At 42.2% G+C, this 12685-nt stretch overlaps 1 protein-coding gene across 1 annotated transcript in view; it reads left to right on the forward strand.

The window, feature by feature from the left end:
* The window catches only part of LOC108921370 (galactosylgalactosylxylosylprotein 3-beta-glucuronosyltransferase 1-like), a 39076-nt gene extending 27614 nt beyond the window's left edge, over positions 1-11462 (forward strand). The window contains exons 3-7 of the mRNA XM_018730844.2: positions 3713-3855; positions 5089-5597; positions 6442-6738; positions 8099-8214; positions 9759-11462. Coding sequence (XP_018586360.1) covers positions 3744-3855; positions 5089-5597; positions 6442-6738; positions 8099-8185 — 1005 coding nt within the window. The 5' untranslated portion in view covers positions 3713-3743 and the 3' untranslated portion in view covers positions 8186-8214; positions 9759-11462. The remainder of the gene's footprint in view (positions 1-3712; positions 3856-5088; positions 5598-6441; positions 6739-8098; positions 8215-9758) is intronic.
* Positions 11463-12685: the final 1223 nt, after the last annotated feature.

The following is a 12685-nucleotide window of genomic DNA, read 5'->3' on the forward strand; positions in this document are numbered from 1 at the left end:
TTGAGTAATAAAAGTTTAATAATGATTCATGTTTATTCATTGTGATGAATACACAGGATCCTCAAATTATAAACACGACTGGGACGGGAAGTGTGTAACTCATCTTGTATCTAAGGTCAAAGTGACTTTTACCACTAATTTACAATCAATAAAAGGTTTATGATACACAAATGCTTTGATTTATTCATGGGTTATTTTCTACAAATACCTCACAAATAGCCTGACTTTTTTTCTCAACAAATTCTTTTTTACACAGAATTGTTGGCTCATGTGCAGTTAACAACATTCCTCATCTTCTTGCCACTTTTAGCATTATTATGTCCACTTTGGTTTCCATGGTAATGCAATGATTTTTTTATTTTTTTTTTCCCCCTTGCTGTTGCTCTAAGACTCATTGACACTCTGCAACATCGTAGCGTCCGGACGGGAGTCACTGTTCCGTCTGAAAAGTAAAATGACCCCACGTGCAGAGTGTATTTATAAGTGCGCAGTGTACACTGTAAAGTATCGGGTGGAGGTGAAACAATATACGCGAGACAAGGAGGCACACAGTGTATTTGCACAAAGGCAGCAAGTGGAACGTGAATCTGTGAGCAGGACTCAAACATGCAGGTGTGACGAAATTCCAGACTGGAGCACATTTACATTTTGTGTAGCAGACGCTTTTCTCCATGAACTCTATGTAGTGTTATGTGTTCACACACCTTATTCACCAAGTTGACTTACACTGCTATATACTACTTACAATGGGTCACTCATCCATACAGCAGTGGAACACACTCTCTCTGTTACTCACACCCTGGTTGAACCCGAACAGCATATCTTTGGACTGTGGGAGGAAACCCATGCAGACACGGGGGAGAACATGCAAACTCCACAGAGACTGAGTGGGGATCGAACCCATGTCATCTCGCGCCACCCAGGCGCTGTGAGCTTCACTGGCGGTCTATTCATCAGAAAAAATGTCCACTATGGAGCGATTTGTGCAAATGATAAATAATATGATACTGTAACGACCTGCGTTACTGCGAGTTTGAGTGCGACACTTGTTTATTGTAAATAGTTGCATTATGGGAACAATGTGAATAAAGTGTGCAACCACTGGGGGGACTTATGGGCACAGTAAAGGGGTGACTGTTTGCTAGTGAGAGAAAGAAAGTGTGGGAACACTAAGCAGGCTGGGAAGGCATATTTGAGGTGTAAACTCCTTGAGAAAACAGAACTATTGACTGAGAGCGTTGTTTTCCTGTTTGTCGGTGTTCAAATAAACATTCAAAATCAATATTCACAAAAAACAAATATTTAAAAAAAAAAACAAATGAGCGCAACGTACACAGACCATTTACGCAGTCCCACACTGCTCTTGTATTTGGGTGCTTTTTACCATCACGTCACTGGGTAAATATTATGTTTGCTCCACAGCAGAAATTGTAGGAAACTGGAACCTATGACGATAAGCATTTTCTTGTGGAAAAAAATTAGAACAAAAATATTTCCGTCTTTAAAAATTTGCAGTTTGGCCTCTCATAACCTGAGGAGGTAGTGTTTGCGACTGTAGTAATTCAGTGAAGATGAGCACAGACCAGCTTTGGGAGATCCTCAGCAGAAGTGTCTCATAAGCTTCTAAAAAGTGCTGTTTGCTTGTGGGTCATTTCAGTTCTTGACTGCAAAAGGTCTGGAGCACCACATGAGGCATCTTTCAAAGCCCCATCTTTCATAATCCGATTAAGAGCAGAAGAGCCGTGGTAAAACCAGCGGTTGAGACGTACACTACAGCGAAAGAAGTGTTTCCGAAGTTTTCAACAAATCCCTTTGTCTTTTTCCACTGGTACTGTGGAGTTTGAAATATTCCATATAAATGTTTATTACCAGGTATCTTCTGTGCTAAAAACTGACAGGATTCTGCAGATTGTGACAGATCAGTCACATGGCACCGAGCTACATGGAGGTCACAGTGGGACTTACATCTCTTAACACCTTTTAATCATACATGCAGCTCAAAGTGCTTTGCAGATATAATAAAAATAGCAACAGCAATAACGAAACTTTTCCATTTAAAATGGAATAAAGATTATGACAATCTAGTGTGTTCTTATGGAGTTCTTAGGCAGATGACTCCATTGATGACTTCTCAATCCAGTCACGCTTTCACGATGTCTAGACATTCAGCCTAAAAAACTCTCTTATTTCTCCATTCATGCTTTGTCTACACTGAGATTAAATTCAAAGCAATTATTTTCCAGACAAAAGACGACATTATGAAAAAAGCAGCCTTTTCAAATATTTTTTGTACTTAGTTGAAAAGTCACATTTGTGTCATGTTGTCAGTGCAGAACTCAGTGTCTGTCCGTATTCCCTGGGACATTCACTTTGGAGAAGCTGTTAATATGACCCACTGGAACAGAAAGGTCCACCCAGGACATTTTCGGATGTGATGTGTTGACCCAGGATCCATTAGGCACAAGCCAAGGCACTGATTCAGGACTTGCTGGGCAGAGATCAAGGGGTCAGCCTAGGCCCTACTAGAAGGTCATTTTCTGGCCTGCCCTGGAACACTCAATGGGGATCTGATCTGATCGACCTACTGTGTCTATGACTCCTAATTAGATTAGTTGAACAGGGCATGGATGGATGGATGGATGGATGGATGGATGGAATCTCTGCTAAGAAGACATGACCAGGCCTTTGCAGAGGTGTCTCTTTACAGTATGGAAATAGCATTGCCCAAGGTATGCTGAAATCAGGGAGAAAGTGCCATTTTACTTTTATTAACCATTGTACAGGTGATACCAGGAAATTACAATATAAGGTTCTTCCACTTAGCTACTTACAATGATATGCCCATTTAAAGAGCTAGATCACTTTTACTGCACTAGCTCAGGTTAAATAGCTTGATCAAGAGTACTAGAGCAGAAGTGGGGATTCAAACCCAGGACCTTCGCTTCAAAAGCAACAGCTTCAACCACTACACATCCTAGGGTTAATTGAGGCAAAGGCAAAGTTTCATAAAGTACTAAGGGGCCATGTATTGAGTTGTTAATAGATACTCTCAGGTGAGTTTGTTTGAATACATACTGAATGAATTTAGTGTTTCAACCTCAGCTGATGTCTCAAACGGGCTCAAGGTGTATGTAACAGCTAAATGCAACCATACGTGAGGTGATAGTTTGCCACAGAACATGTAGCCACCATCATTATTGGGGAGAATAAAAAGTTTTCCACAATTATATATTCCATATGGGGAGAAATTTTCATCTAAGGACTTCAGCTGTGGGGGGTGTGGTTGCACAGCAGGTCTGGCTAGAACCGCTTTCTGGAGGGTCTGGGGTTCGAGTCCCACTTGGAGTGCCCTCTGATGGACTGGTGTCCCGTCCTGGGTGTGTCCCCTCCCCTTCCAGCTTTACGCCCTGTGTTGCCGGGTTAGGCTCCGGTTCGCCACGACCCTGCTTGGGATATGCGGCTTCAGCCAATGTGTGTGTGTGTGTGTGTGTAAAATCCTCAGTGTTTCATTTGCCTTGGTTTTTGCCACAAATTGGTTGTTATTCTACTGGATCTTGCGCTGTAGAATTAGATATTCTCCCTCTTTCTCTCTCCTTCTCATACAACCACACAAAGAAAGGTAAACTACAAACCTCTTTACTAAGTGAATTGTGGGTGTGTTAATTTCAATAAAGTCAACCAGGTTCCTTTGCCCCCCCCTTCCCCTTTCCAGGGAATGACGAAGCCTAAGAGTAGCACCGGAGATGCTGAAAAGACGAGACATCCTCGCCGTGGTGCTGATTGTGTTACCGTGGACGCTGCTCATCACAGTGTGGCATCAGAGCACCATCGCCCCCCTGCTCGCTATCCGAAAGGGTGAGGTCCGGTGACGGGTCCGAGGTCATACGCCACAAGGCAGGGCAAATGTCACTAATTGAAGGACGTGTTGCAATCACCAACCACCAAAAAATGTTAGAAAAGGTTAGACAGGCCAAGAATAAGTCTGCGCAATCACAGGTGAGAGGTCATAAATTGCACAGCAGGCCACAGGTCACAAATAGAGAGTTATTCATCACTGTGATATCGACTCAGTGCTGACACCTGGGTATTCGTAACTGGAAACTTATAAAAAACAATCATTTTAGGTAATTAGCAAAAAAATGATTACAGAGTAAATGTACTAATCTATTAAGCAGTCGGAGAAAACCTATGGCGATTAATGGTAATTGCTGTTTCAAATCAGTTTCCCTGAATAATTCACTGCTTCTTAAATATATGCAGTGAACGCATTTCTTCAATGTGTGGTCATTAACCATACAGAGCACTGCCAAAGTGCTGTTGGCAGACGTTAATAAAGGGTTGAATGTTTCCATAAACAAATGATGCGAGGGGGGGACACAGGATGTGCTCTTGACAAAATTTTACTTTAAATATACATTGAGAGGGATTTGGCTCTGTTTACAATAAAGTGATGTTTAGTGATGTTTGGGCCCTTTGAAAGGTGATCTTTGTCAGAAAAAACATATCATGATGCAAAAAAAGGCGGTGGTCTTGATTTCTGTTGGAGCCCCGGTATCTTCTAGCTTACCATAACTTCACCCTAATGACACGTGGTTGGTTTATCAGGCCATTTGGGGGTTTTACTGATAGTGTCCAATTTTACAGTGGAAATGCTCACCCTAATGTCACCGAAAAAAAATGTTACTCTTAGCCCATCCCATGCTGTCAACAACATCCCTCCCTCTTCCAGCACTGTGAACAACCACCCTACCGCAATACAAAATTTTAAAAAATATTTGTGATGGCATGACAACTCTACTTGACTTTCAACAAATAACCATGGTAAATAATGCTGGAAGCAACTGTAAAAAAAAATATAAGCCTATATCTGTTGCTCTTTAAGTTGTAGTAATTTCATGCTGCACTGCAGTTTTTACCAACAACCACAATGTTTGACAGTGAAGGTTTTGGGAAGCCTGAACTGTTGCTATAGATGTTGATTTGGAAACATTCGTTCATGCCACACTGTCTTGTGGACCTGGTCACGTGAGAGAAACACCGTGCAGCACTGGGATTTGACAGACACCCAAAATGATGTCTCCTGCCCAGATGATAGGAGTGAAGTTCAGAGGGAGGCGGTGCCTGGCCCGGATTTGAGGGAGTACTGCTCCTCGGACAAGGACATCGTGGAGGTGGTGCGGACGGAGTACGTGTACACACGGCCGCCGCCCTGGTCCGAAACCCTGCCCACCATCCACGTGGTTACGCCCACCTATAGCCGGCCCGTGCAAAAGGCAGAGCTGACACGGTTAGCCAACACCTTCCTGCACGTGCCCAACCTGCACTGGGTGTTGGTGGAGGACTCGGCGAGGCCGACGGCACTGGTGGCCCGGCTGCTCCACGAGACGGGACTCAACTACACGCACCTCAACGTGGAAACGCCTCGCAACTACAAGCTGCGCGGTGACACCCGCGACCCCCGTATCCCCCGCGGCACCATGCAGAGGAACCTGGCCCTGCGGTGGTTCCGCGAGACCCTCGGCCAAAACGCCACACAGCTGGGCGTCGTCTACTTCGCAGACGACGACAACACCTACAGCCTAGAGCTGTTTGAGGAGGTGAGAACAGCGAAAGTGCTGCCGTTGAAGTAGGCGTCACGATTTTGACCGGAAGTGGTGTGTCGTGTGTATATCTCCATGTGGCTTGTAGGTGAAGGAGCCAAACATCAGCACTTGGGTGTGACGACCCCTTCAACCACCCAACCAGTCTTCAGTCTTCACAGCAACAGTGGAAGAAGCGGCTATTAGACTTCTCATCCCTTCTGCAGAAAATAATCATGTTTCATGAAATATGTACAGTAGCGCAAGGCCACCTTTTAGCCACCAGAGTCACACGTTCATCATTTAACGTGCGTTCTGGAAAAAGCAGGCTTCCTCCCCGTGTGGCAGAGGCCTCTGATGGGGGAAATCCGTTACTGTCCCTTTCGTTTGCCCCCAGTCCTGCCACAACTGGCTTGATGCTTACTAAAAAAAGACCCTGCAGAAGGAGAGAAAAAGTCGGACTGCAAGGACACCTGGGAATTACCTGTTTTAATAGCTGTGAATGAAATTAAACGGTTTAAATAGTTGTATGCAAAAGTTGTACATGACAAAGCTTAAACATCTATTTAGAAATATTTTGCGGTTAAGCAGAATTCCCAAGCCACTCTTGTGGCATGTTGTATTTTCTTTGGGAACAGAAGTTTGAAATAACAAGACAACGTGTAATTATTCTAATTACTGTAATTAAAATGACAGCACCCTGGGGTAAGGCTCTCCCTTGACAGTCTGTCATCTCACGGACCCCGACCCCACCTCCAACAAGTGTTTACGCCAAAACACCTTGCCTGCAAAATAAAGAGACACGAAAGCAAAGTACTGGGGATGTGCATGTTACTGTAGTTTGTTCTCTATGCTGAACCAGATGCGGTCGACCCAGAAGGTTTCCGTATGGCCTGTGGCCTTCGTGGGCGGCCTCCGCTACGAGTCGCCTAAGGTCAATGGAGCAGGCAAGGTATACGGCTGGAAGACGGTGTTTGACCCACACCGGCCCTTCGCCATCGACATGGCCGGCTTTGCCATCAACCTGCACCTCATCCTGGCCAAGCCACAGGCATACTTCAAACTACGGGGAGTCAAGGGCGGCTACCAGGAGAGCAGCCTGCTGCGAGAACTGGTCACTCTCAATGACCTGGAGCCCAGAGCAGCCAATTGCACTAAGGTGAGGCTTCTACCTGCCTGCTCTGGTCACCAGGTGACAGATTGTATAAAGGGATTAGGATATAAAGGGATTTCCAATTTGTTGAAATTGAACCCATCATATGTTGTTGACCACCCGTATAACAAAATAAACAATGTTCTATAAAACTTTTTAAATTAAACTAAAACCAGGTTACCTCCTCAAACATTTATTCAATGCTGATTGCTGCCCAAAATCAACCAATAAATATTTCATACGTTGGTCACCTCATTACTGATGACCAACAACCAAAAACCCCAGACACAAGCCCCATTTTGCCCCAAAACAGACAAAGGTTTTGTAAAATATATAACTAAAGAAAATGCAATGAAAAATTCATTTAAATTTCATTTTTAATTTTTAATTTAAATTTGTAGCCATTTGTAACAGGAGGATCCAGTGCAATACGCAGTATTTTAAAGAGCACAGGCTGAAGGAGTGTCCATGTGTTTGATCTCAAGCCGGACAAAACACACAAAACGCATCTTTGTGGGTCTAATTTCAAACATTGAGCATCCAGGAAGCCACCTCATTCTGTTCTCTAAAGCACATCTGAAGCTCCCAGATATATTTCCTCCTAATGGGAGACAATAGGCTGTGGTCATGCAGGTGAAATAAGACCCATTGCCCACAATACTGCTTTATCATGGCACGTACAATTATGGCTCTTCTCTAGACCTGCGAGGGAAGAATTCCTTTCTTGAATTGTCTCATATTGTCACACCCACGCCATCTAGCTAAGAGATCGCACCTGCAGCAAATCGGACCAGCCAGGTATAAAAGGAACAATGTCGACTCACCGGGTTGCGGAATCTTAGAGTCCATCTGCTTGGCTTGTGATTCAGTGTATCTGCTTCTTCCTTCTCTACATCCCTTGTCCCTCGTTCGCAGATGTACTGACTTTTGACCTTCTGCTCGTCCTCTCAGTTTTGTTTCTTGCCTCGCCCCGTGGAAAGACATCTGCGCCTCGGAAGACCCACGCTTGCACATGACTTCAATTTCTCTCTGTTCCCGTGTCCCGTCCCAAAATAAACGAACCCACATTTGGGTCCAAACCTTACCTCCTGTTTCCCGTCTGTGACCGTGACACATATAGACTAGTCATCTCTTTGGGTTTGGAGGAATACAATGTGCAAACTACATCAGCAGTTTTGTAACTAAATTAATTTGATTTATTAGCACTTAGTTGTTGAAGCTTTTAACTGTTGGAAATTTTTGCAACATCAGGTTTACTGAGTTATTGGATTAACCAGTAGCTCAGTAAACCTGATGTAGCAAAAATAGTATCACATCTTGTGGGCTTGCCACTCCGACACTCACGCTTTCCCTTGTTTGCCTACAGATTCTCGTGTGGCACACACGCACAGAGAAACCTGTTCTCGTCAATGAAGGGAAGAAGGGATTTACAGACCCCAATGTGGAGATATAAACTGGTAGAGTAATGCTAGATATACTAAGGTATGTGGAAACCAAAATGTATTTTTCAGCGCCTTGCAAAAGCATTCAGACCACTGATTAATGATCTAATTTTACTGAATACTGAATTATTAGTAGCACACTAAAGTTTCATTCTCTAATATTTTATTTCAAAATGTTATAATGAAATCAATGTTAATTTACTTCTGCTTTACAAAAAATGAAAAACTGAACTATCCTGTTTGCATAAATATTCAGTCTCTGGGCTTGTGGAAGCCAAGTTTACACAAAAGAAAACAATTGCTTTAATGGGAGCACACTTTCTTACAATTTGCTTCTATTTAAGTATTAAAGCATGCAATTGTTACATTTTTCGGAGAAAACCCCATTGTTAAAGGTTCATTAGTAAGCATGGGTATCTGAAGGAAACGTGAAATTAAAGACTAAAGAACATTATAGAGAGTTAGAACTATACAAATGAATAAATGATAAAATGAGTTTAAAATAATGTCAGAGTGTTTTAGTATCCAGGTGGATGCTTTTGGTTCCATTATCAGAAAGTGGAAGTAACATTATACCACCAAGTAGTTGCAAGTGGAGTTCAGACTGTTATGTTGGGAACAAACCTAACATTGCCCATGCCTCAATCAACACAAACACTACAGGAAAGCATGGTGGTGGCAGCATCATGCTGTGGGGCTGATGTTTATCTGGGGGACTGAGTACCATGTTAAAACAGAAGGAAGAATGAATGGAGCAAAATACAACGAAATACACAAGGAAATATTGCAAGAGAATCTGCTTCAGTCTGCTAAAAACCAAAGGACAATGATTTCAGGCACAGGGCTAAAGCAAGACTGGAATGGCTCAAAAAAAAAAAAAAAAAGCAAATGTCCTGCACTAGCCCAGACAAAGTCTTTATATCAGTCCCAGTGAGAATCTGGCACTATTTAAAAAACTGAGATTCACCAGTGTCATCCAGCCAGACTGAATAACCCAACGCAAATCAGCCCAGAAGAATGAGCCAAAATCACTCATGAGCAGTATGGAAAGCAGGTACATATACTGTACATCATCTTGGAGAAAAGTGTCTGCCGAAGGAATAAATGTAAATGGAAATATACATACCCCAAATGGTGGCCCAGCCAAGTATTAATGTGTGGGGACTGAATACTTGTCCAAACAGCATATTTCAGTTTTTTATTTTTCTTAATGAAAAAAATGGTCAAGGGGCTGAATACTCTTGCAAATTCCTGTACCTCTAAATGAAAGGCTGCATCACACCACTGTGACTCGTCTGAATCAACATTAGCAGCACTTTACAGGGCGGCAGCTTATAAAATTGACATTAACAGCACACTTGTCATTGTCCTGCAGAACAAATGAATTCAGCTTTGTGGCTATTGCAAAACCGTACTTTTATTATTGAGCCTCAGCTGTACATTTGTCTGTCTCTTCTATTCATCACTAGTAACATAGTGCTATTAAACAGCATGGTACATTTTAAAAATCGCGGTTGTCTAGGAGGCCTGCATTATATTGCCGCGCAATAACCACCCACGGTGCTCTCTCTCTCTCCTGCGCAGGCCAGGCTGCTGCTGGATCGCAGCCCTATGGACCCCCCTGGGGCAGCGCCTCCATCACCTGTGTAGGCAACGCCCTGGCTCTTCTCTCAGGAGGATGAGAGAAGGAGCCTCAAACTCCTGCTCAAGGCATTAACTAAAAAACAATGCAAACACACTTTAACCGGTAACAGTGACATATGAGTAAATGCCTAATATATTAAAGCACACGAGTATGAAACGGCAATATTTATTAATTTTAGTGTTAAATTAAGGAAAACGTCGAGGGAGGTGCTCCAGAGCGACGTGACAAAAGAGGACGGTTGCAGTTTCGGCATCACATGACGCAGCAAGAGCGACATGGAGTGACGCGGGGAGGGTCACGCGGTGGGATGCTGCACGAGGAGAACCAAACACAAAGCAGGCCATCTACAAGGGAGTCTCATTGTCGGACAACAGTCCCTCTGTGTTTTCTCCTCACTACTCAGATGCAGCGCTTTGTCGTTAGGATCATCACCGCTCCTGCCGCTGAAGAAAACCATCCTTCGGTGACTCTATTCAAACCACATTTTTTTGAGGGCAACCAGACAGCATTTTCCCCCTTGAACACATCATACAGAATGGGAAGAATATATTTTCATTTCCTTTTTGAAATGCCATCCTTTCACATTTGCTCTGCTTTTAATTTATTTTTGGTCCTACAATGTTGTTTCACATCTGCGATTCATTACTGGGTCTCATAGCTCACATGGTCTGCTGCTAATGTAAGAATTTATATAAGAAGCCAATGATCCAATGCACCTATGGACAATGTTATTCGTTGTTCGGGTGCTGTGATCTGATTGCCACCTGGTTTTCTCCATTCTCGGAGGAGCCAGTCTGATCTTCATGGCACCAAGCTAGGTATGCAGAGCAGAGTTTATATATGGGTTTAGCATTAGAACCTCCACAGTTTGCCCACCTGCACCTTCTGATGACTGTAATGTTCTCTGTAATTTTCATTTTATGAGCTGCAAACACTTTAAAATGCAGGTGTCTCCAGGTCATGGGTTGGGCCAGTTAACGTTCAACCTTCCAGCATGAACAATGTGAGCTGCACATCTTTCTCTGTATTTAGTATCAATTTTAATTCCGCTCAAACTTACGAAACCATCCGAGACTCAAATCAGCAGCATTTCTCACTTTTCCTCAAAGCTACAATAGTAGGCCTCGAGCTTAGATTTGAACTAGTAACCTTTCGTGAGTGAACCACCCCGGCTCCCTGATACTTAGCAATAACTGTAATAACTGTAAACCTGGAATATCCAGAGAACATCTAATTCAACTTCAGTTAAAGTTGCAGAGTAAAGTGGAAGGAAATTTATGATTCTTTGGGACACTAATGCTAGACCTGTCCACTTCAATTAAAACCATTGTCTTACTTTTTGGTAGAGACCTCAATGTTACTGAGGTCATCTTTCCTGCGGAAAAACACAAGAGGAAGCATTAATAAAGTCAGGCATCATCTCACGCTCTCTGTTCTACAGTTAAAACTGGAGAAATTAAGGGTGAATCAAGGGTCCTTCAGCTTATGATTCCATGGTTTTTGGCCAGTTGCCCCACACATGGCGTCACATCCCCAACCCAGCATTGAAGGTTCATCCTTCTCATCAGAGCTATCCTGCAGATGTATGTATTTATTACCAAACTCCTTCCTGTTGTTCTCGCTCTAATAAAAATGCATATCGTTGCCCAGTTATTGGCCTTTTTGTTAAAAAATGTGTAGAATTTTTCCTTGGCTCCAGAAGACAATGAAGGTTCACTGTTGACATTACAGAACAGAAAACCAATGAATATCACAGGCTTCTGGGTCTGTATGTTACAGTTACCCTTGTAACTCGACCTCTTCTCATTGCCTCACAAAATCAAAGCATTTCCTGCTTTTCACTCAAAATTCTTGTTTTATTTTACATTCATTTATCACCTTTCTCCAAGATAACTTAAAACATTAGATTTCGACACTAAGCTACTTACAGTCACAATGGGAATTATTGGCACCCTTGATAGATGAAAAAACCCACAGTACAAAATATGACCACAGTGCAGATAAATAGCTACGTCTGTACCAAAAAAAAAATCTGAAAAATCTTGCTTCTAAATTTTTTTGAAAACAAATATTAATACATGAGCAGTATTGTTTTCTTCAGAAACACAATTTCAAAATTATTGGATCCACAAGTTCTAGTACTAGACATGGATGGCAGCACAAAGCCTTTCCCTATCATTTTAATAAGGTTGGAGAACATATTACGGAGGATTTTGGGAAATTCTTTCATGCAGAACATTTCCGGATCCTTGATGTCTTTAGGTCTACAATTACGGACTGGTCTATTTCATTTAGGCCGAAGATTTTTTAAGGGCTTAAGCCTATACAGCAGGGTAATATTTACTGTATCAGTTCAAGGTAAGTGCCTTGATCAAGGGTACTACAGCAGGAAGAAGATTTGAAACTGGGTCCTTCTACTAATAGGCAATGGTTGTAAGCCCTGCGCCACCTGTTGCCTTAGTACATTTTTTTCTAGACTAGTGTGTGAGACCAAAGACAGGTAAGGAACCGAGCAAAACAATTATTATAGTAATAAAACTCTCATAGACCCACTGCTGAGGTAATGAGTTAAAAACCTAGTCTGAAAGGATAACGAAGACATAATACTAAAATCCATTTATGTTTTGTAGCAGGAGAAAAAATGTATATATTTTCCGTTTTACTATATTTCAATTTATTTAATACAACTTGGAGTTATGAAATATAACTCAGTTCTTTTTTTTACACACAGGAGTATGATTTGTGTAACGGATATCAGAATTGTATTATTCAAAATATTATAAAACCATGTCACTATTTTCAGTTGAATTATTGTTTTCGTTGTTCAAGTGAATTAATTTTATTAGAATTAGAAATCTGAGTGAGA

This window comes from Scleropages formosus, chromosome 25 (genome assembly GCF_900964775.1).
Source record: "Scleropages formosus chromosome 25, fSclFor1.1, whole genome shotgun sequence".
Classification (NCBI taxonomy): domain Eukaryota; kingdom Metazoa; phylum Chordata; class Actinopteri; order Osteoglossiformes; family Osteoglossidae; genus Scleropages; species Scleropages formosus.